Genomic DNA, 22,605 nt, shown 5'->3' with positions numbered 1-22,605 from the left:
ACCTGCAGCAACCGACAAGTACTCAGGAGGTATGTATGTGGTACCCACACAGCCCGTTGAAGACACACCGTGGCACAGAAATCATTGATATATACCCAACGTAGAACATGGGGACTAGTGGGATTCCCCTCGTGTTTCTATATACCTAACTACTCCAGAAGACATATAATTCAAGGCATTCCCAAGAATTTGGTTCCCAGCAACTACCCCGTCCCTTCCAACTCTAACCTCACCCTTTGGAAACGGTTACTTTCTTTGAGGACCGTCTCGAATACTTAAAGGAGCCCGGATCTGATTCGGATACCCGTCCGTCGTGTTGCTCAACCACCTTTTATCTACCCACATACACCCCGAAGTACTACTGCGTTACGTCTATTCATACCTAGGTCTACCAGAGTGGTGTCTCGTGTAGATGTGTGTAGGCTCCAAGTACATGCTAGTAGCCGAGACGACTTGTTGCACCACGTATGTTTGTTCCAGGTCGAGATACTAATAAGTCCGGCGAGACGATACTAATGTTGGCGTTAGGCAGGAATACTTCACCTTATAAGATCTTCCCTATTTATCTTCATCTTTTGCCTACCTCCACTATTCAATATCACACAATTAAATATTACCTAAACATTCAACATGCCTCGCAATTCAGAGTCAGAACATAGCGCCACTGCTGATCTAGTCTTCGAGCCGGACCGGGACTGTGATGGAGGGGAGACTCAAGATCAACAGTACACAGACAACTTTACGGCCTACCAACAGCCAGTCCTGAACGATGGGAACTTCTACTCTACCCAAACGAGCGGCTCTGGCGCTCAGCCAAGGACATTTACGACCTTACCGACCGAATCTGAGCACGACCTTAGGCCAGGGGTGAATGATGTGGACATCAACTACACATTCCAACGACATGCACCCTCATCTATAAATACGGACAGCACGTTCAGAGCCGGCAGATCATATACGCGAAAGTACGTTGAGTACATGCTTCATCACGACTACGACGACGAACCAGACGAACCGAGCCAGCCTTTGACAACATACGCCATGGCGGCCCACGACTACTCGCATAATACGACGTCGTACGACGGCAAGATATCAAGCTGGCTTCCTCAGCAGGGACTTAGCTTCCAGGCTGACCAAACAAACGATTGGAGTACCGGTAACCTGGTGCCCCCAAGCCCTAAAAGTCAGACGTCGACAACAACTGGCTCGTGGTGCCTAGTCCCGCTAGTCCAAGATCAGCATACTGCCGACCCCTTCTGCGCTATTGGGGTTTGGTCTGATTCCATGTCGGCGGACCCTTACACCACCCTAGCAAGGAACATTCGAGACGAGGACGTATCCGACAATCGACAATAATGATGATGAGAGTTAATAGACCTTAGGTGGGAGTTCTTGGATATACTTCGATGGAAAATCTGCCCTTTTGATCCTAAAATTTTGTAACTATAGGGCATTGTATTCGTTCCCTCCCTTGTTTCTTTTGCTCATATACCTATCCACTAGCGACCACGAAAAGTATACACAGGCAGGTGGTCTGACGGAGGTTCAAGCCTTCTTCCTAATGAGCTATATGGCGTTGTGGGAGTCGTTTCTTCAGGAGTCGGATGTAATGGCCAATGGGTAGTCATGAGGGCTTGGGCATAATGCGAAGTCTTTCTTAATTCGCAATATTTCTCCGTCCTTCGTGATCGCTATTCGTCTTCCAATCGAGCCACCACTTTTCAGCTCAACTGTGAATGGACTGTCAATCCAAGCCTGCCGCCGTAGAACCATCCAGCCTCCAGCACTACCTCATCGTACATTGCATGGCGCAACCACCATCACCATCGCTGTGCTCTATCACACTAGTGATAGGAACAGTGAAAGATATGCCACTCATCCCCCTATACCCCTACCCATCATCCAAGATTTTTTTGCTTCGGAGCAAGCTCCTCTGCCTAGGTAGCTCTTCTCTTCTCTCTTCGTCCCTCATTCACTCCCCTCCGCACCGCCACATTTATTCCCCCCACCCCCCTTCCGACTCAGATCAACGCAACCCAACTTGGGTATGTGGGGGTGATGTCTTGATTTCTTGCCTTTTCTGCATTTTTACTTTAATTCTTCCCTAACCCGGCCGCATCGCATCGCAATGCCCCCAACATGCATCGTCCCTAAGTACCGGGTAGGTACATATATGTCTTTGGGCCACGTGCTACTGTTCGAATAGCCGGGCTTTCGGAATTGCTCGTACAGCTATGTACATGCGGCCTGCTGGAGAGAAAAAAGGACCTTTTAACCCACTAGAGGAAGGCTTAGTAGAATAAGGCATAATAATGAAGCTACCACAGCAAAACTCTTGCTCAAATGGTCCCGGACTGCGCTCCGTGCCGCTTTTGCAGGGCTTAGAGAATCAATCGGCGCGATTTCAAAAATGAAGTAAAATAATAATAATCATAAAAAAAAACGAAAAATTCAAGAATAAAAAAAAAAGCAACAATATCTCACTGAAGAAAGCACCTAGTTCAGGTATACAGCCTCCTTCACCACATCCTACCCAAACTAAAACCAGTGAAGCAAAACTGAGCACGCGGGAATGCGACACACTCTCTCACCTTGCCCACACCACGCACCACACCACCCCTCTTTCTCGTGGTGCCCCGCGCGGGTAGCTCCCAAGTAGGTATGGTAGACAGGATCTACCACCCACCCACACCCTCAAACCCACGTTGACGTGTCTGCGCATCTACCTAATGCCTGCTAGTCCCAGGGCGGGCGGTGTCAGTCATCTAACAAACACATTTTCCCCCTTCCAGCCCAAGTAACACATAAAAGCACTTAAGAAAATGCAAAAAAAATAAATGAGAATGAGGTTTTAGCCTTGCTTATTCAACTTCATGGGTTTCTTACCTGCCTAGGTAGCTATACCCTTAACCTACCCCAAGACTATTGATTAGGTAGGTTAGGTCCGGGAGGTAAAAGCGGTCAGCCAAATAATGATCGATCGACCACCGATCGCCCCCAGGATCTCATGGGAGCCCAGTAGATTCTGAAACCGCAAACGCTGAGCCTTGCAGATTTGCTCGCCTCGTGGGAATTATTGGCGGGGGATGTTTTCGCTGCAATTTTTTTTTTAATATAGAGTTCTCCGTCACTTCCGGGTGCATTAGGTAACTGATGGACGGACGGACGGATGGAAGGAAATCGTTTTTCGGACGCGCTGGTTGGTTGGTTGGTGGCTGGCGAGTTGGGTTGAAAAGTCGAAAAAGTCCTACGGTATCGGCTGAGGTGAGTCAGAGTGTAGATCGATTGGGCACCTATCTAGGTAGGTAGATAGATAGACAGACTGGCGTTTCGAGGCGTCGATACGGTGTGCGACTCTACTGGCTAGGAAGCCTTCATCCGATTAGAGATGTGAGAGGTGATGTGAGGTAGGAGGTGCGAGAGAGGCGAGCTGACGGCCAGCCGTGATGGTGAGGCGGATGATGATGATGATGATGATGATGATAGCTCGGAGGTACCTCGATGGCTTGGTTTCTCTCGGCTAGGCTCATGGCGCCTGTTCGCACACTAAAATGGCTAGTGGACTTGGACTGAGGTTTGGAGTTTGTGGAGGCTCGGTCGGTTTGTGTTCGGCTGAATGTTCCTCACCGGTCTCTCTACCGATCCTGCGATGATCGGTTCAGCGAGGATAGGACTTTCTGAGATAGCCTATGTTCTTCCGGTAGCAGTAGCAGTTAAACCGGACGAGCGGCCCTAGAGTGGCGTTTAAGCGATGTCGTAATCCGACCGAGTGTGACCGATTCTTGCCCTTTACCCGTCTTGCAGCTCCGTATGCTTGTCGGCCTTGCCGTGTGCATTTCGGTCGTACATAGCCGCGTAAGATTTCTTCCTTCGATAGTCTAGATGGATAGTGTATGAAAATCTATTTCCCTATATCCTCGTGGGTGGTCTTTGTTTTTAAAATGTGATCGGACAGCCCGTCAGCCCGTTCAAGTGCTCAAAAAGGGCCGAATGTCTTTCATTTTTAAACGCCACGTCGATCGTTACGGATTGAGTACCCCCGAATCAGCCACTGTAAAGTGTACGAAGGGCAACGAGAATTCGACGGATTGATTTTCGCAAGATACTTATATTCGAAAAAATTAGGTATTTAGGCAAGTAAGCCGGTCACCGTCTAGCAGCTTGAGGGATATGTTTGAATTCTTGTGGAAAGTGTTATCGCTAGTTCTCCTAGTAGGCAAGTTTGAGCGGATGTGATGTAGTTTCGGGCTAATTGGGATTGTCATTTTATTGTCCAGAGCTTTCGACCGACCGGAGTTCGTCGCCTCGATCGTGGCAAGCCTGGGGTGCTTTTCATGGCCCACTTCGACAGTCGTCAGAGACTGGGGCGGACGATATCATCGATAACAGTTAAAGATTGATCAGAGTTCGACATGGTCTCCTGTCTCTAATAGCTGATGGTTTGGGCGGGTTCACAGGTTCCGAAGTTATTATAAAGGCTGGATTACTCCCTACCCCCCTAATCAACCATAATGACTACCAAAGTAAGAATCTCTTAAAGTTGCTAGATCAATGTAGGTCTTCATGGTTACGATGAAACACGCTTGCGGCTTTTCGATGGTGTTTCCTTCACGATGCTATGCCACGAAAGGGATGATAAATAGATGTCAAAGGAGGCAGTTTCTAAGATGACAATAGGGGCAAAATGCACTAGTATTGCAGGGAGAGGGATATATAAAGGGGTAGCTGGTTGTTGGGCACTAACGAAGATGATGCCCTGCTATTGATTGATCCTTGATTTCTGTACACCTACGCCAGCATGTGGGCCATTCACGGAGCTGCTGAATGTCTTGCATAAAACTACCGTAAATAACTGGGCGATAGATTAAGTGAACGTACTGTTGATTGGACACCCACGCAGCGAATGCTAGTGGAGTTCGGGCTTAGGATCGATTGGATATAACCCAGGTAGCATCCCTGATAGGACCCGAAGGCTGCTGAACAAGAGGTATATTTTTTTCTCTGAAACGCCTTCGCTGCACTGTATTGTATGACTCTTTTACACTAGAAGCCCAGTGAACCCTGCTCGGATCTTACTAGGCATCCACCACTCGTTGCTCTCTATAAAAGCCCAGCTTATGTCCACAATCTACAAGTACCGTCTGCCCCTGCACTTACGCACCATGGGTGCTGGGGATGCCAGTCGACATCCGTAACACCAAGTTTGTTAACCACCTTATGTCCTTTAAGCATCTTGACGGGGACAATAGTTGGGCCTTCCATCAAGTCGCTCACAACTTTGCTGTGGAATATTTGTAGGGTACCGTCGTCGCTGCAATCCGCGAATAATGGATAACTTCGGTGAAATCTTACCGCCCTAATCGCCTGAGGATGGAATCTCATCGTTTTGTATGGTCGGCTCGACATCTCCAGATCATGCCAGAGCAAACGACGGTCATACGATCCAACAACCAAGTTATCACCACCGGGATGTATATCGAATGAAGAGATCCACCTGGCTCCAGGCTGGATAGTTTTGACGAGTTCCTGCTTTTGAAGATCGTAACATCGTATTGATCGTTGTGTAGCGACAAAAAATAATGGGCGCGAAGGGTGGAAAGATGCTGTTTGTGCCAATCCGGGCAATTTGCGGAAGGGAATTTGAGTAAGGTGCTTAGATAGCGTGTGGATTGCTACCGAGCTCCTTTGCCCACTAGGGGAAACGGTACAGAAGAAATCTCCTCGTCGGTGCCAGTTGATTGTTTTCACAGGCGCTCGAACCGTAACTTTTAGCAAGACTCCTTCGTCCTCTAGACGTGCTCCTGGCCGCGACCATTTTGCAGGTGGGTCTTTTCGTGCTGCTCCATTTGCTGTCGTAAGTTGCTTGCCATTGGTAGCATAACCAAATCCTGCATCTAGAATATCGCGACTGGCTTGCTCTAACTCTGGATTTCCGTAAGATGGGATCATGAGAAAAATATCCTCAGCAACGGCCGCCGAAAGAATTGTTGCGTCATGGCCTGGTCGCCATCGTACCACGTCTACGGGGTCCTCGCTACTTAGTTTGACTTTCCATTGCTGCTTACCATCTGCGAGACCCCACACCCTAACAGTGCCATCGTCGCCGCCACTAGCTAGCCATTGCCCTGATGGATCAATAGCCACTGATCGCACCCTGCCCTCATGACCCGCATATTCTATTGACGCAATGGTTGGGAAAGGTCTGAGCTCCTCCGGTCGCGGAAGTTTGGGAAGTAATGACGCTGGATCGATATTTAATTTGTTCTTCCGTATTCGAGGAGCAAGATAGAGATCAAGACATCTCTCAAAACGTTCTTTAACAAATTGGTCGTATGCAGGAGTTCTCCGTAATGAGTCGTATTTCTGTGGCAAGTATTCTTTCTCCCGTTCTTCCGGTTCCAACTCCTCCCAGGCCTTCTTTTCATCTTCTGTGGGGAGATATTCTGGAGGTGGATTATAGCTAAGGTCGTAGCCGGGAGGTGCGAGTTTAGGTGCGGGAATGTGCATGACGTTGGGTGGTCGAGGTGTTTCATCAGCCCACAAATCATAGTGAACTTCTTCCTCTTCCTCTTCTTCTCGCTGCCTTTCCTCAGGGGGCTTGTATGGTAATATTCGGCCTTCCCGAATCGCTTTAACTAGTTTCATTATTCGCTTAGCCTCGTGCTTTGAGGGTAGGAACCTTCGCTTCGGCTCTGGTGCGGCGCTCAATGGCATTGTCTCTTCAAAACTCGTAAACCATTCCACAGTATCCTGTATTAATGTTAGCTATGAGCAATTACAGTTTAATCAAAGAACTCACCGGATATGGGTCGTATCCTTCTTCGGGGATCTCATTCATCTGGACTCGTCGCAACAATTCTAGCTCGTCTTGACTTAAATTTAGAGGCTTGCCGGTAGCAGGGTCCGTAAGGCCCGTCCATCCCTTGGGTACCTCAATACTGTCTAGCAGGGCGTCCAAAGCCTCGCCAGTGGCAGGCCGCATAATTTTCTTTCCATTTATATCATAACCTATGTGGGGGTACGAGTCGTAGAAGGAGAGGGGTATGTTGCCAATCGTGTTTGCGGGTTCTTGCGCATCTGTATCATCGGAGTCGTATACCGGCTCAACGTCGTCGTAAACGTATCTGGTGCCCCCATTGGCGTCGGTCTCGATTCTGTAGTGAGGTCCGACATCCTCTTGATCGGATTCGGCCCCATTTTGTATTTGTTTCTTGTTAGACGTTTCATCGTCTGTGGGCATATCGTCGCTCTCTAATGTGTCGTCGTCGGCTGGGGACGTATCTCGGTTAATATCGTCTTCGTCGCCATCTTCTTCGATTTCAGATTCTTCATCCGAATCGTCTTCTAGTACACCCTCAAGAAGACCATCTCCGAACTCATCGTCTGATTGAGGTTGGTTTGATGCATCCGCTTCCACTATGGAAGCCTTGCGCTTCAAATTGGATTTTGTTGGAGCCATCTGCGAGATTTTAGTTGCAAGGCGCAACTTTTTGCATGTTTTGAAGGAAAAGTACTAAGAAAAGTACTAATTAAGAATTGAATTGAGGAAGCTCCAAATTATTTTTTTGCGCCGGTGGGGCTTGGCTTTCTGCCGTTTTCAAAATATTCACCGCCTTCCCTTTTTGTAGTGCAAGTATACATTACATATGAGGATTTGTACTGTGATATTATGTAATCAATAGTGACGATATTAACCTTATTGCCCAGTATTAGAACTCAATGACTAGATTTAACTAGATTTAACTAGTTTCGAAATTATTAAGACGATGGTATACTGGCTACATGGGTATTTATGCAGGTGCATAGATCAATGATAATATTAGTATAACATCGCCAACCCAATCAATATACTGTGTACTAGCGTTCTACTTTCCTTTCCGACTACTAAATATCCTCACTGACTATTCGAGGCCAATCGGGCCAACTTCTTAACGAGGCATTGTGAGTCGGTCCTATATTATTCTGATCTTGCATGTTCTAATCAAGCTAGGTAATCTCATTGGCGTATCCATGTCAAGCCCATAAGATATTGGCTCCATCGAGCGAGACAATGCCCTCCCATTTCGCTGAGGAGTGTAACACAGCAGGTCCCGTAGTGGAGGGGAGGGGATGATAACCCCATCGGAGTTCGTATCGCGTACGTTATAGCGGTATATATACCCGCGTATTCACCTTCCCACCACTATATATAGAAAATGATACATTTTGTCCCAACTCGTCCCGTTCGTGCTACAAGAGCCGTGGGCTGCAGCACGATCGCCGGCAGTGATCAAAATTTTCAGCCAGATACACCCCCAAGGTAAGGAAAGCCCCCAAGGACAAACCATTGCGATTTAGAAATGAGTACAATCTTTAAATATAAATGGCCTTGGCCTTATACGTCTAGCAATGTTGCTACACGCCGAAATTTTCACTTTACTTATAGGTGAACATCACAGCCTAAATTTGATTAATAGTGGGATTCAAAATGCCTACCAATACTTCCGAAAAACTCTTTGTGAGAATTCAAGAGAGACTCATGACCAGCTATTTCTCGAAGAAGACGTTCCTACCGGATGGTGAATTGGTGGGGCCCAATGGGCTCTTGACTGAGTCTATCATCGAGCAGGAGCTGCTGAAAGAGGCGTCACATCCTCTACACTCAGACTACGCCAGTGACTTTGTCAAAGACTACATTGGGGAGATTGTTAACCATATAGCGAAACATGCAACACGTATTTTCGCTATCCTCGTCTGCATAGATCTTGTCGAGAAGGCATTTACGCTGATTGAGAGCGGGTTTATGGACAAGTATCTTCCCGTCCAAATAGATGGCGAACAAGTCACAACTTTTCACCTTCTCGCCGACGATGTAGCGCTAAATTTGGTTCTCGGATTGGCATGGGGGACCCCTTAGGCTTTTCAGCAATTACCAGTGGCGTTTTATTGCTCCGGTCTTCACTAGATATTCATTTCTAGAGCAGCTTCACGACATGTGCCCGTTGCCTTTCATTGGCTATAATGATACCCAAGACGGCGAAAGTTCCGCTCATGCCCGCAAAGCGTGCATTCACCGCAACCATATCAAAGATTTTCAACTGAACGAAGTAAGTAGATATTTTACTCAAATGAAATACGATATTGAATAATTTTCCTACAGGACTTTACCGTGGCCGTTAAAGAAATCGACGTTAGAGACGTATCGGATAAGACTTATAGAGCCGCAATAGGGGCTCTAGAGCTGGCGAGATGGGTAGAGGAAGACCACCTAGTCAAGTTTATTGTGGGATTTAAGACTCCTGAGAGGCATTATCTAATATTCCAATGGGCTGATGGAGGAAACCTGTTTCAGATCTGGAAAAGCTCTCAGCGCTGCAGCAATCAATTGATTCATTGGGCTATCGAACAAATGGAGAGCATTGCAAGAGGCCTAGAAAAGCTACATAATTTCGACCCCTCGGGGATCTTCTACCACGGAGATTTAAAGCCTGAAAATGTGTTTGTCTCAACGAGACCGGGTCATTTAGGAGACCTACAGATTGCTGATATGGGGTCTGCTCGAGCCTACCTGACTCGGATGGGCCTCGGAGAGGCCGAGACAATGCCGTTTGCCGGCACGATTCGGTATCGGCCCCCTGAGATGAAGAACAGCCACGCTGATGGGAATCCACGAGGGCACGACATTTGGTCTATGGGTTGTATGATACTAGAGTTTATTATCTGGATTCTCTATGGGCCGGACGGGCTGGAAATATTTAACGGATCCTTCGATAACGCCGCTCGACCGTTCTTTGGTGTTGACCGAGGGCATGGTCCCTTGCAACACAACGTCAGCAATTGGATTAGGCATCTGCGGGAAACTTGTTTTGGCGACGACTGCGCTAGTCGAGCGTTGAGGGATCTTCTTGATTTCGTCCACACCAAGATCCTAGTCGAAGACGACGGGATAGAAAACAATAAGCAATTGGCTAATACCAGAAGGCAAAACAGTTTGAGTCCCCCACGTCTTCTAAGCACACCAACAACAACGCGGAAAAACTTACGATTGCGCCAACGGAGAGCCGATATTTCAGACTTGAATGAGGCATTTGAACAAATCCTCTCAAACAAGGAAGCCGACTACTTTTATTGCGAGGGGCCGGCAATTAAAGATAGTTGGGAACTAGTATTGAAGAGTAGAATACTCCATGGTCGGATGGAAAAGCGAACTACTGGTCCAGAGGTATGCACAACACCTGATATTCTAAGATCTGTAAATACTGACTTGAAAACCCCTTCTAGCATGTAGGTCCCGACTCATTCATCTTCTCCATCTACTATCCTTCCCATCCTTGCGCAGCGGAAACAATAGTATGGGTCCTTATTAGACCTAGACTTGTTCGTTGGCCACTGGATGTTTCTTCTAGTATTGACGCTATTGGAGTACCTAACGCTCTCATAGATTGCGAGTCTCTTAGAAATTTCCGGGGTTTGATTTACTAGCGCTAATGTGAATGAATCCTTTTTTCTCTGTAGCTGGTAAGTTTTTTTAATCCTTAAATGTTTTTCTCATCGACGCTAACTTCCACTCAAGCCAGTATGTTTTCGCTGTCCTTTCGAGCACCAAAACTAAACTGATGATGGCAGCTTTCGGATACGTGGGAAATCTGCGATGACAATCCGTTTGCCCGAGACTTTTTTAGGTTCCTTACTTCGACATTCATGAAAGACTTTCCAGACATACCGAAGGCTCAGACATCGCGGCTATGTAATAACTGCAGAAATGTCTTCCTTGATAAGTTTTCGTTTACTTCCGCCAATTATAACTATACTTGCGATCTCTGCAAGCTTCTACATTCGTATTTAGAAAGTAACGCTCAAACCAAATTTGTGCAGATAGGTTCATCATTGGTGACGATTCCGGCGTTAACGTCGATGCTTTCTATCCTAGTTGGTCCAGGCAAGTATGACTACTGACCTACTCGAGTATGCACTAATATCGCCCCCCTCAAGGCTACACGAGTGCGCCTTCGCATATCTAGAGAGGCTCACCTAGGTTGGCAAAACCTGGAAGCTTAACACAGGCCCGACTGTTCAATCACTGGCTCAATGACTGCGATAAGAACCACGGAGAAACTTGTAGGGTACCAAACACTCGAAGACACCCTCCGAAAAGACTAATCGATGTCTCGTCGAACACCCTGAGACTCGTTTGCCACCCGGATATACGCCATGACTCCTATGTCATTTTGTCACATCCATGGGGTAACAAAGTCCCATTCTGCACGACCAAGTCTAATATCGAACAATTCAAATTATCGATTTGCTACGACATACTGCCGAAGAACTTTCAAGATGCAGTGACGGTGACACGGAGTCTCCATATTAAGTACTTATGGATTGATTGTCTCTGCATCATACAGGCAGAAAAGGGAGACGGAGGAGACTTTAGAATTGAGTCTCAGTTCATGGAGGATTACTTTAGCGGCGCTTACTGTACAATTGCTGCAGATACTGCTGACGGACCAGACAGCGGATTTCTAAGAGAACGACCGGTAACTGGAGATAAGGCTAGGAAGTGCCATTTGTTCCAAAGCAATCCCGGTAGCCCCGAATCGGCTCTTTACATATGCAATAACATCGACGACTTCGCCCGTGATGTCGAGAGAAGTTACCTTAACACGCGCGGCTGGGTGTTTCAGGAGCGGGCGCTCTCGAGACGTACCATCCACTTCACCGACACCCAAGCCTACTGGGAGTGTGGTCGTGGAGTACGTTGCGAGACCTTGAATAGGATTTTCAAGTACGTTCTGAATTTTTCGTCTTTCTCTGAATCTATAATTTAACGTACTGCCCAGCCGGAAATCATCGTTCCTATCTGATCCTAAGTTTCCCTATTCTGCCATTCAATTCTACGAAGGCATGCGGATCAAATTCTTCCAGTGTCTCTACTCGAGATATTCGACTCTTGATTTCTCGCATGAAGTCGACCGATCGGTAGCCATGTTCGGCATCGAGAGACGACTAGCGAAGACCTATGGTGTACCGGGGTACGGCATCTTGGGCGGAAATTACCTTTATCAAAGTCTACTTTGGCAGGCAATGGATGCAAATAAACCACTTCGAAAAATTAATTATAAAGATGGTAACAAACCTCCTTCTTGGTCTTGGATGGCGGTCACGGGCCCAATCAAGTATATGGACGCTCCGAAAGATACGATGGTATGGGACTATACTATCAAATCGCCATTGAAGGACCAGTCAGTAAGAGCTGATATTGCGAATTTGCCCTTGAAGGATCCATTAATCTCAGACTTTATGGTTCAGGCGAGAGATATTAAGCTGTCGAAGGAAATAGACACTCAATGCTTCATTTACGACAGACCTGAGTATAAAGACAACAAGTTAGTTGAAGAAAAGTTGAAATGTGTTATTATTGGGTGTGAAAAAAAAGAAAGTGGGGATTTGCCCTCTAATTGGTATACTCTTCTTATAATCCCGACAGGCACGACTGGAGATTACGAGAGGATAGGGGTCGCGCACATGACGGCAAAGGCGATTGACCTAGCGAACGGGATTGACGTACGGATTGTTTAGTATGGATGTGAACTCCGTCCTCATACGTACCTACCTAGTAGGTAAGCAAGTCCTTACGGGTCGAGCTAGATGTTCTTTTCTATGTCTGTACTATAGTGTTAGGTTATAATTATATCGGTGTCTAGACTTAACAAGTAAAACGACGAGGTTGATTGGGAGGTGTAAGATAAACTGTTAGATCCAGGCCTCTAAATAGATCGCTTAAGATGATTAAATACACATAACCATTCTATTTTTCCTTGCTTTTAACCATATAATGCCTATTTTAGGATATCTAACAGGATAGTATGCGCCCTCCATTCCATGGAACGGTAGCAACTTACAGGAGAAGCTGAAGGAGACGTGAACTTGCAGGTTCGTATAGCGGCCGGCCGAAACGCCACTTAGAATTAGAATAGTCACTCCGTGAGAAATTGCAAAGGAAGCTCAAACCCCTCTATCATAATCCCGTTTTGAATGTATACCAACACATGCCACACACGAGCCTTGCAGCTCGACCCAACGTATTTTTTAAACGCCGTGGGACCTAACTGAGAAGAACTGTAGAATTGGAGGAAATTAAAGTTCGCCTTTATCTCTTCGAACGATAGTTTCGCTTGTGACCACGATCCTGTGTACTGAGCTATCGTCATCTTCGTCGCGGGTCAGGGGTCGTTTTCCTGCTGTAATATGTGTATTCCGCCGAGCGCGGTGTGCTCCCATGTTGCCCAGCTCAAGATCTTCGTGCGACACATTCTTCATTTGGGTAAACCCGCTCGACTTTGTACTCTTGCGCTTGCGGGATATAGTGACCATGGCTTCGCCGCTCTTCTCCCTCCAGACTGAAGTATCCGATAGATGAGATGGGAATAGTCGATCGAAGACGGGCCGTAGTAGGGGGCAATTGGATACTATAATCGCGATTCCGGCTTCGCTGGTGCCGTACAGGGCGGTTTGTACGCTGGTGTAGGATATTTCGGTGAAATCGGTGTGCATAATCATATAAACGTGGATAGTGCCGAACGAAATGGTACTGAAATCGTAGAGTAGGTTAGTTTGCTGATTGCAAATTCTCGAGGGCAGATTGCTTCTTACAGGAGACCGATGCAGAATATACAAACGGTAACAACCTTGTACCGAATTTCCATTCCAAGTTTCCATATCATAGGTAGGGGCAACATCAAGATCGCAATGTGGTTCACAATGTCAATAATGCCCTCCGCTGCAAAAGCCGCCCTTAGGTCCCCGCAGCTACGTTCACCCGCCGGAAATGTCCAATTCACATCAATAGGGTGGCAGATCAGTAAGTTGATCAACACGGCTAAGAGCATCCAGATAACGGTAAAGATAATAACGGTTAAGGAGGCGATTTTGAATCGGCGGGTGAAGAAGATGCGCATAAACATGAGGATGATGCTGATCTTAATCAAGCTAAGAGAAGCCGCGTAGAGAAACTTGCGAACATAGATAGCCTGTCGTCAATTGTAGACTAATTAGTGCTTGTTCTTTCGCCTCCTTTCGTGCTAAGGAACTAGGGATCTTGTGCATCGGATTAGACTGGCAAACACACCTTCAACAGTCGGACTACGTGCCAGTCCTGAAGCTCGCTGAGACGGTGGCCTAAACCACCAGAAAGCACCATGACAAAATCCGCAGCTACCAGGCCGTAAAAGAACACCAAAGCTCCTAAGTTAAATCCATCCTCTAAAAGAAACGCCCGACCGTTTTGCCGAATACTCCAGAATCGTAGGTAGGTCCATAGTGCCGTAAGAAGGGTGAGCACTACGCCCGTAATGATGACTTTCGAGCCATCGGTGTTGGGAGGTACTAAGTTAGTCTCGATCCGAGCATCGCTACGTGGTAAGTTCGAGAACCCAACGTAGACGTCCGACATATCGCGGGTCGGATCGCGAGTCTTCACCACGCCCGAGCAGTGGCAATCGACTCCTTGGAGTGAAGCCCTCCTCGCTTACGGACGAATCGTAGCATGTATTAGCTTGAAAACAGTCTGTCCGTACCGGTTTGACGTTTACAATTGCATTGAGGCGAACAATCACCAATTGATGACGGAAACGAGGAGTAGTTAGGTTCGCAATGAAACTTTTGTTCGAAGGCACCAAGCCTAGACCAGCTAGGGAAACACGAGGATAGTAAGGGTTCAAGAATTATTTCGTTTGCTATGTGGCAGGGATCTTTCACTGTACATATCCGGTATTTGGGGCCACGAACATCCCTGACCCTTAATTATCCGTGCAGATGAAATATAGATGATACGTCAGGTATAAGAATAAGGCGATTTCGAAAGAGAAGGGAAAATTCTGTCAACATTATCTAAATCTTTGGTTGTTGTCCTACATACATATTTAAGGCAAGAGAAGCGTGTTGCTTTCTCTTTCGGAATTTTAGGAGATTAGCTTATTAGCAAACATATCATAGATCCTTATATGTATCGTAGCAGTAGCTGACCGCTAGAGAGAATAGTAGAGAATATTAAAGTCGCATTTTACTGCCTGTACCCCATATGTAAGCTTTCAGGGGAATGGTATCCATCACCAAGGATCAAGGGGAGCCGATGTCACATATCAGCCCAGACTCCACGTGCGGAAGTCAGCTTCGTCCCGCGGGACAGCCAGGGTTCCATATTCTAAATGCGGTTATGATCGACGCTGCAAATTTTGGGATTTACCGGAATATGTAGAGGGCCTTTGCGCGGGCTTGTCTAAACATAGTAATGATTGAACACTACGGCTCGGCCTATCTTCCCCGTGCATAAGGATGGGTTGTACAAATCTAAAACAAGTCCATGAAATATTTTCCCTTGTTTTCTCTTCTCTAGTTTTTCCCTTGCATTCCAGTGTTGGATATAAGGTGGTTGTGACATCTACAGTGGTTCATATACGCCTCATAATTTCGCCAGGGCGACATCAGATTCTTTAACCAAAACAAACGTGATGGGGTAGTATAAAATGGCATGTCTTTATTGATGATAGTGACCTGGTGGTAAGCGTTATATCCAATCAATTTTCTGTGCAACCACATAAATTTCTCACCGAAGCCATTACGACATTATTAAACAATCTAAAATGAATCCGGCGAATATCATCGATCGGTACAGTTACCAAGCTAAGATCGAAATATTGGAAGATACGATACTTGAGGGGAACTAACCCTTTACCTTGGTAGCAAAAGTCAATGATTGCAATGATTCTCGAATTATACACCAATGTGAGCCCAGTGGTCTCGTTTATATCCTTAGAAGCTCGTTGGTGTATGAATAGTATTACTTTGCAATGAGGCGTTCTCGTGGTCAATTCAGAAAATAACCCTTGGTCGCATTACCTCGACGCTGCGCCATTCTAAGTGTTACTCTGAGTAACAAGTTGGCAACTAACCGGTCGCCTGTGTGACTCCTTCATTACTACGTGGGTAGGAAGAATTGGCCCTTGTGGTCTTGATATAGAACGCTGAATGTGACAGCTCTAGAGGCGAGAATCGTGTTCTGTCGGCTGCATACTACCCCCATTGAAATGCATGGTCTTTTGTTGGTATCACGGGAAAGAGCATGGAATCCCACGATGTGACAAACATTGATGAACGTAACATTTAGAAGGCTTCAGAGCCTTACGGCCGAAAAATGGATATTTATTGTTGAAAGCTGAGTACCCAACAAGTTGTTAAGAATCATTTGGTTTAATTAATTGCAATTGCGAGGGTCATCTAAACGAAGCGAAATTTCAGCGCCTCTCGTACGACATCATCTTGAGTGAATGAACCGACACAACAATTGAGCATTCGTGTTGAACGCGCCCAGATCTTTATATTGATAATAGCAAAGGCAAGTAGGTATAGTTATAACAGACTCATGTAATAATCCATGTATGCATTCTATCGCTTCCGTAACCAGCAGACTCGCTTACTACAACTTAGCGGAATCCTCCTTGCCTAGGAACTCAACCTTGTTGGTGACAATACCAACACCCTCAAGCTCGACCTCGACGATGTCACCATCCTTCAACCATAGCTGTGGTTTGCGGCCCATTCCGACACCCGAGGGTGTTCCCGTCCAGATCAGGTCACCCGGGAGCAACGTGTGGCCCTTGCTCAAGAATGCGATGGTCTGTTTGACATTAAAGATTTGGTCCGCCGTGTTACTCTCCTTAAAAAGCAATTAGTTGTTTTTTCTTATTCTCTTATGGGGGGTATTTCTGCTTACCTGTACGGTCTGGCCGTTCACTCTGGTGCTAATCTTCAGGGTTTGTGGGTCCTTGATGACATTTCCGGTCACAATACCCGGTCCGTACGGCGCCCAGCCGTCGAATCCCTTACCTAGCGACCATTGGCCGCCACCTCGGACAACTTGCCAGTCGCGGTGCGATACATCGTTGCCGATGGCGTAGCCGAGTACGTAGTCTAGAGCCTCGTCCTCCGAAACGTCCTTAGCCTCCTTGCCGATAATAAAGACAAGCTCGCATTCGTAGTCCAGTCCTAATTCCTCTTGTGCTACAGGGTGTATCGGGATCGGGTCTACGGGTCCCGATAGAGATGTGACTGGCTTATACTGTTCGGTAGTTCAGTATGAGGTTCCCCGTAGGTTTCATAGGGTGGGGGTTTAGGACTTACGAATAGGACGGGGAATTTCGGCAGTGGGAGGCCAGCCTAAGGGGAATTGTTAACACAACGATGCCGATTAGGAATGCCGAGATAAGACCGACCTCTTGCGCGTGTAAGGCGTAGTTAAGGCCCAAGCACCGGACAGTCTTTACATCGTCTAATGCGAGGGGTGCTAGAAGTAATCGGACGTCCGCGATTTGGTCTGTGACTTCATGCTTTCCATAGATATCACCCGTAATAACGCGAGCCTTCTTCGTCTTTGCGATGTCTGTTACTCCCTCAGGTAGAATGGCATCTCCATAGTATGTTTTGCCATTCTTGGCGAGAAAGCGGATAAGTCGCTATAAGATAGGAGATAGCACCGGTTAATATATATGGATTAGTCAGATAGGGTATTGAGGGGTTGACACTTACAGAAAAGGCCGGCATGATTTCCGTATGTGTAGTATTTATGGGAAAAGGGAATAAGACTCTTAAGACTCCAATTATTGAAACTTTTTATATGAAAATAGGATAATCTAGATTTAAATCTGAGGGAGAGATCTAGATCTATTAAATATCCTAAATATTGATAAAGTAAGGTATGGTGAGTCTGTTATAAGGTCTTATAATCTACAGTGGAGTAAGAGTTACAAACCACGGAGACACCAAGAGAACCTATCTTGGCCTAGATCTGAAGAGAGTCGGGGTTTCGGATAACCTCGGGCGGTACTATTCTCCTTGGGATTTTAGCCTATCGTAGTCGCTACAGAACAACCCCGAGGCCGGAGGGTCGGGGTTCCCCACTACCGGCAGTTCGCTGCCCCCTATCCCCCTTTCCCCTTTTATTTATTCCTTGCTCTCCTTATTTTCTCCTATTCCTATCTTCGTCCCCACCGTTAACTCCGACTCGTTAGTTGATTTATTTGAATTATTAAGAAATCACAAACCAAAAATCCATCATTTATCACCCGTTGCTCTCATCCGTTACCTGTATGGCGTACATCACGATGCACGATGCAGCCCAAACCAACACTTTACCTGCGACGCGCGGCAAGTTTTGGGCTACGCCTCTCAGCCACTTACGCATTATGTGTTTCCCACTTTTACAGTGTTTTATAATATTTTACACATGGTATGGTAACACGGCTTCTGAAATGAGGGGTTTCCTAAAGCTGAGGCAATAAAGAAGACTTGTAATTGTAAGTTGCAAATTGCAACGAAAGAAGATTAACGTGGGAGAAGTTAGTTGTTATTATCTTGTAAGGCGCAGCAAGTCTCTCCATAAACGAGCGATTTATTAATTCCAAAATATTAATACAATAAATAGAAAAGCAACGCATATTATCCTCCTACCACAGTCTATTCATCCCATTAACCATATATCTCATCTAAACCAATTCCAGGCATCGACTCTTTAGTATATCACACAGGTGGGTTCCTTCTTGGGGCAGTTAAAAGCGTTCAAGAAGCCCTTGGAGTTTTCCGTGACGGCCTTGACGCGGATCCATGGCGGCGAGTGCACATCACCCATATACTCCAAGATACCCGGGTCGTTCGACTTGTCGCAGAACCACTGGCTAGCCGCCACGTAGAAGAGCTGTTCGTGTGTGAAGACGTCGTTAAGGGCGGGTAGATCGAAGTCGGACGCGGGGTCGTCGCGGCGCTTGTCCTGCCACGCGTCCCAGGCCACGTTAACACCGCCCGTGTCCGCGATGTTTTCACCGAGTGTGTTCGTGCCGTTTACGGCCATCAAGCTACCGTCAGGCATTTTTACTTTGTTGGTTTCGTACTGGTTGATGAGACACTGCGTTCGGTTGTTGAATCCGGCCTCGCTCTCGGCATCCCACCAGTTTGTTAACTTGCCGTGCTCGTCGAAGAGCCTTCCGGAACTGTCGAGAGAGTGCGTGTACTCGTGTCCGACGATGAAGCCTAGGGCACCGTAGTTCATGTATGAGGGGAGAGCGGCATCCAGAACGACTTCCTGTAGCGTGCCTGCGATAATGGTAATGGAGTTCTCGAGTGGTGAGTAGAAGGCGTTCATGGTCAAGGCCGATGGGGCTGAGTCTACGGCCCATTCTCCCTTCCCCATACCGTCCTTGATACGGGCGGCATTCTTCTGAACCTGCCACTTGGACCAGTTGATGTTGTTGTTAAAGTACGAGTCAGTCATCTCAAGTCCGTTGTAAAAGTCCTTGACGGAGTTGGCGTCGGCAAGGTTAGGCTTCTGAAATGGATTTTGTTAGCATCCTGACGATTTCTTTGAGGTTGGGTAGCTTACTTCAGTGGGGACACCGAGCTTCTGGGTGATTGATTCCACCTTATGCTTCGCTATCGCCTTCACCTTGTCGGACATCCACTCGATTTTGTCGATGTTACTAGCGAGGCGGTTCTGGATTTTCGTTGCCATGTCTTTGACGGTTTGGTGAGTTTCCTCCGTGTACTTGCGATCAGTCCAAAGCTTGCTCAGACTCCACGCTTGCGTCTGGTCGGCCTCTGTGATGCAGGTTCGCCATCGCTCATCGGTCCAACCGGCTGGCTAGGGGGGTGGTTAGAGAATAGATGCAGAATGTAATCAGAAATCCCGACCTTACCTTTTCGCGGAGAGAGTTCACAAGAGCTCTTAACGGTTGTAGTTCGGGCCCATCGACTGCAGCTTGGTAGCCCAAAATCGCTTGCCACAAGAAAAACGCCTGAATAGTCGGCTTGGTGGTGTTGGCTAGAGTCTGGGAGAGCCAAGTAGAATATTCCGGGTAAGGGAATATGATTCTGTCCACGGGCGCGGGGCTAATTTTTGACAGCACCGACGATAAATCGAATGCAGGGGCTAGCTGCGTAGCAGTCTTCACCGTCGAGTTTACAATATGATCCTATTCATTTGTAAGAAAGGCATATACCAAATTTAAGGTCATATATTCAATTGATCACTTACCAAAGGTACGACAGTCGGTGTATTTGTGGCAAGTTTCTCCTGAAAGTCAACTAAGCTACGAGCTAGCTCACCGGCTGCGGATTTCGATTCGTCTGTGGGCAGGAGTTTGGCAAATGTTTGCGCAACAACGTTTTCAAATTCCGATCGAGTTTTCTCATCACCGAAGACACCAGCGGTTGCAAGGGCCGAAGGGTATAAGCTCGGAATCATGGTATCCTATTACGTTAGTAGAGCCCGCTGAGATAGGGGTGTAGTTAACATACTGGAAATTCGGGGTCTACATCAACCATAAACTCAAAGAAAGCTTTCTGACCATGTTCAAGGAAAAAGAGAAAAGTGTCGCTGAACGCCTTGTAGTCGGCCGATCCAAAAGGTTTAGGGTTTTTGTACTCTTCTTCCGTCACTGGGAAACTCTCAGTAACGTTCCCGAGGAATGTCACCAGCGGCTGAACACCTAGTGCGGCAATTGCGGTTTCGTTCATGCAAGCGCTGTACCCAGTGAGTAGCCTCTCGAAGTTCTCCTGATCGGCAGGCTTGGAGGTATTCTAAGATGGTTAGTTCACTGTTGGCTTATCCTGACACGAAGCGAATCTCACCAATTTTTCATATGGAGCCTCAAGGATACCCTTCAATATGATATAGGTATCGTCTTGCATATCGAACTCCTCCCTGACATGGTTTATCCATTGAGGAACCACTCTGCGCTCTCGGACGCCACCGCAAACCACTGCATATCAACATTAGAAATTATCGAGAGCAAATAATTATGAGGGTTGGCAGCTACGTACACTCCTCGAAGTTTGTGCAGGGATCGATATTCTGGAAGTTAGAACTCAGACGCGAGTATATGATCGAGGATGCCTGAACACATTGTTCGGACAGGCAGACCGACGAATTTGCGTACGGCGCCATAGTGAAAAGACGACTAGGAAATAAAAGAAAAAAGAGGAAAAGAGAAGAGTGAGTGTTGGAGAGAGACCAAGCGGTGCTGGATAGAACATCTGGAGGAAATATCCATTGTGGACTTGTATGTTTTATATTATTTTGAATTACTTGAACCACACAATATAATTACATACATACTATAACGTTGCTTAGAAGAAAGGCCGACTTTTTTCCCTGAGGCTGTATTCAAAGGTGGATGATGCGATAAGTCCTGAGAACCTAATATGTCGATCAGCAAGCTGAATACCAGGGCCATGTGTTTGCGACCACAGCAAATGCGAGGCGGTGCAGCTGCGGCTCCTCTATAGCTACCTAACCCAGATAGGACGTATTGCGATGTTTCTATAACCAAGTCACGTTCATTCGAGTAAAGGCATTTCCAAAAACGGTAGCCAAGACGCGATGTCATTAGCTATAGCCCATAAGAATGCAAGGTCGCGGCGTGAACGAGAACGAGCATTGTAACACACCGCGAAGCGAGCATGAAGCTTTAGGAATTATTTCGCAGCTTGTCCGGCCCTATTTGTTCTTGGAGATTATCATTGCTAATGACATGGCTCGACTTGTGATAGTAAATTCTAGAGTCGCACAAGGAATATTACACCTTTACGTCACCCTCAAATCTTATTGCTCCTAATAATGTGCTATGTCATAATATACTGGCTATTCATATTGTACGCATCCGATAAGTTTCATCCGGATCGACGGGATTCTCCTCGTCATAGGTGCATTGATACTTCGCAAATTAGCCTTGTGGACGTTGCCATCGACAAGTTTAAGGACTACCCTCACCGACGAATCCTTAATGCAACGATATTTGAAGCTATTGCCGTCATAAATGCTCTGAGCCTTGCAATCATTCGTCATTTGTGGTTATTTTTATAGTGGCATATCAGTCCAAGCCTGACCATAACCTTACCAAGCCAAGTTTTCTTACATTATGCATGATAGTTTGGGATCTGAAGCTATATCTCATCTACCTGGCGCAGGATACTACTTGCTTTAGGAGTTGGAGTAGATCTCATTGGTCCTAGACTCAACAACGTTAACGGGCGTTCTACTCCTAGGCCGATAAGAATTATCATTTTTGTCTATCTGCCTAAGTGTCTAGGTAAAGCAATAGGTAGGTTCGACGATGCTTAGTGTCCCTATTCTATGACGAGCAATTATCGAAATCATGTCCTATGCTAAGTCCCAGACACTCACATAGGAAAGTAACCTTCTAGGGGATATATAACCTAGGACAGCTGGAATTACACAAGGGTGTTAATCTTATTTGAATGATAGGAGTAAGTTCTAGAGAATGGATTCGATCTATCAAACCCGATATGAAATGCTTCTCAAGGCATAATCAGGTAAGTATCGGAACTTGACTGCGTTGGTATAAAGTTGCTGTTGGGGTATAAATCACGAATAATCCCAACTTATAAAAGGCGGTCTCTACACCAGGACGGCCAAGCGGGTGCAGCATGATCCTAGTGTAGCCTTGGGCCGTTAGGCAAATTGTACCTAATTCCACTTCAGCTTCATTCGTTGGTAGGGCTTGGTAAAATCGAAATTCTAACAAATAACTGGATTATTATCCCATTTACTTGTGTGTCGAT

General features: G+C 46.5%; 7 protein-coding genes across 7 annotated transcripts; 3 read left to right on the top strand and 4 right to left on the bottom strand.

Annotated features, from left to right (window-relative positions):
• Positions 1–443: 443 nt before the first annotated feature.
• On the top strand, positions 444–1,722 carry F4822DRAFT_420726 (uncharacterized protein). The gene is made up of 2 exons (XM_051459719.1): positions 444–465; positions 529–1,722. Exon 2 carries the CDS (start codon positions 631–633, stop codon positions 1,354–1,356), a length of 726 nt encoding a protein of 241 aa, XP_051309241.1. The 5' UTR covers positions 444–465; positions 529–630; the 3' UTR covers positions 1,357–1,722.
• A 3,393-nt stretch (positions 1,723–5,115) lies between these two features.
• F4822DRAFT_438949 (ribosome biogenesis protein erb1) lies at positions 5,116–7,459 on the bottom strand (the record flags this gene model as incomplete). The annotated part of the gene is made up of 2 exons (XM_051462583.1): positions 5,116–6,750; positions 6,800–7,459. 2 exons carry the CDS (start codon positions 7,457–7,459, stop codon positions 5,116–5,118), a joined length of 2,295 nt encoding a protein of 764 aa, XP_051309240.1.
• A 1,308-nt stretch (positions 7,460–8,767) lies between these two features.
• F4822DRAFT_78542 (kinase-like domain-containing protein) lies at positions 8,768–10,478 on the top strand. The gene is made up of 3 exons (XM_051463977.1): positions 8,768–9,086; positions 9,140–10,201; positions 10,268–10,478. The coding sequence occupies exons 1-3, from the start codon at positions 8,973–8,975 to the stop codon at positions 10,328–10,330; spliced, it is 1,239 nt and encodes a 412-aa protein (XP_051309239.1). The 5' UTR covers positions 8,768–8,972; the 3' UTR covers positions 10,331–10,478.
• Positions 10,479–11,004: 526 nt separating this feature from the next.
• On the top strand, positions 11,005–12,834 carry F4822DRAFT_78588 (HET-domain-containing protein). Its single transcript, XM_051463978.1, has 2 exons — positions 11,005–11,761; positions 11,817–12,834. The coding sequence occupies exons 1-2, from the start codon at positions 11,427–11,429 to the stop codon at positions 12,553–12,555; spliced, it is 1,074 nt and encodes a 357-aa protein (XP_051309238.1). The 5' UTR covers positions 11,005–11,426; the 3' UTR covers positions 12,556–12,834.
• On the bottom strand, positions 12,793–15,173 carry F4822DRAFT_420702 (uncharacterized protein). The gene is made up of 3 exons (XM_051459718.1): positions 14,105–15,173; positions 13,630–14,006; positions 12,793–13,567 (listed from the first exon to the last, which is right to left on the bottom strand). Exons 1-3 carry the CDS (start codon positions 14,426–14,428, stop codon positions 13,114–13,116), a joined length of 1,155 nt encoding a protein of 384 aa, XP_051309237.1. The 5' UTR covers positions 14,429–15,173; the 3' UTR covers positions 12,793–13,113.
• Positions 15,174–16,450: 1,277 nt separating this feature from the next.
• F4822DRAFT_434580 (uncharacterized protein) lies at positions 16,451–17,574 on the bottom strand (the record flags this gene model as incomplete). Its single annotated transcript, XM_051462026.1, has 5 exons — positions 16,451–16,690; positions 16,748–17,092; positions 17,155–17,190; positions 17,247–17,486; positions 17,560–17,574. The coding sequence occupies 5 exons, from the start codon at positions 17,572–17,574 to the stop codon at positions 16,451–16,453; spliced, it is 876 nt and encodes a 291-aa protein (XP_051309236.1).
• A 967-nt stretch (positions 17,575–18,541) lies between these two features.
• Positions 18,542–20,968, bottom strand: F4822DRAFT_434579 (Metalloprotease; the record flags this gene model as incomplete). Its single annotated transcript, XM_051462025.1, has 7 exons — positions 18,542–19,351; positions 19,406–19,663; positions 19,719–19,994; positions 20,057–20,272; positions 20,320–20,601; positions 20,653–20,783; positions 20,845–20,968. 7 exons carry the CDS (start codon positions 20,966–20,968, stop codon positions 18,542–18,544), a joined length of 2,097 nt encoding a protein of 698 aa, XP_051309235.1.
• Between the last annotated feature and the right edge of the window lie 1,637 nt (positions 20,969–22,605).

The sequence above is a fragment of the Hypoxylon trugodes genome, assembly GCF_022578975.1.
Source record: "Hypoxylon trugodes strain CBS 135444 unplaced genomic scaffold F4822scaffold_11, whole genome shotgun sequence".
Taxonomy (NCBI): Eukaryota; Fungi; Ascomycota; class Sordariomycetes; order Xylariales; family Hypoxylaceae; genus Hypoxylon; species Hypoxylon trugodes.
This window is presented reverse-complemented; position numbering and strand designations above follow the sequence as displayed.

Bases quoted from the DNA above. Each gene is read 5' to 3' on its own strand.
- F4822DRAFT_420726 (XM_051459719.1), top strand. From the start codon at position 631: ATGCCTCGCAATTCAGAGTCAGAACATAGCGCCACTGCTGATCTAGTC.
- F4822DRAFT_78542 (XM_051463977.1), top strand. From the start codon at position 8,973: ATGTGCCCGTTGCCTTTCATTGGCTATAATGATACCCAAGACGGCGAA. The intron at 9,087-9,139 runs GTAAGTAGATAT...ATTTTCCTACAG, and splicing joins AAGATTTTCAACTGAACGAA to GACTTTACCGTGGCCGTTAA. The intron at 10,202-10,267 runs GTATGCACAACA...TCTAGCATGTAG, and splicing joins AGCGAACTACTGGTCCAGAG to GTCCCGACTCATTCATCTTC.
- F4822DRAFT_78588 (XM_051463978.1), top strand. From the start codon at position 11,427: ATGGAGGATTACTTTAGCGGCGCTTACTGTACAATTGCTGCAGATACT. The intron at 11,762-11,816 runs GTACGTTCTGAA...CGTACTGCCCAG, and splicing joins ACCTTGAATAGGATTTTCAA to CCGGAAATCATCGTTCCTAT.
- F4822DRAFT_420702 (XM_051459718.1), bottom strand. From the start codon at position 14,428: ATGTCGGACGTCTACGTTGGGTTCTCGAACTTACCACGTAGCGATGCT. The intron at 14,007-14,104 runs GTGTGTTTGCCA...AATTGACGACAG, and splicing joins ACGTAGTCCGACTGTTGAAG to GCTATCTATGTTCGCAAGTT. The intron at 13,568-13,629 runs GTAAGAAGCAAT...CTACGATTTCAG, and splicing joins ATATTCTGCATCGGTCTCCT to TACCATTTCGTTCGGCACTA.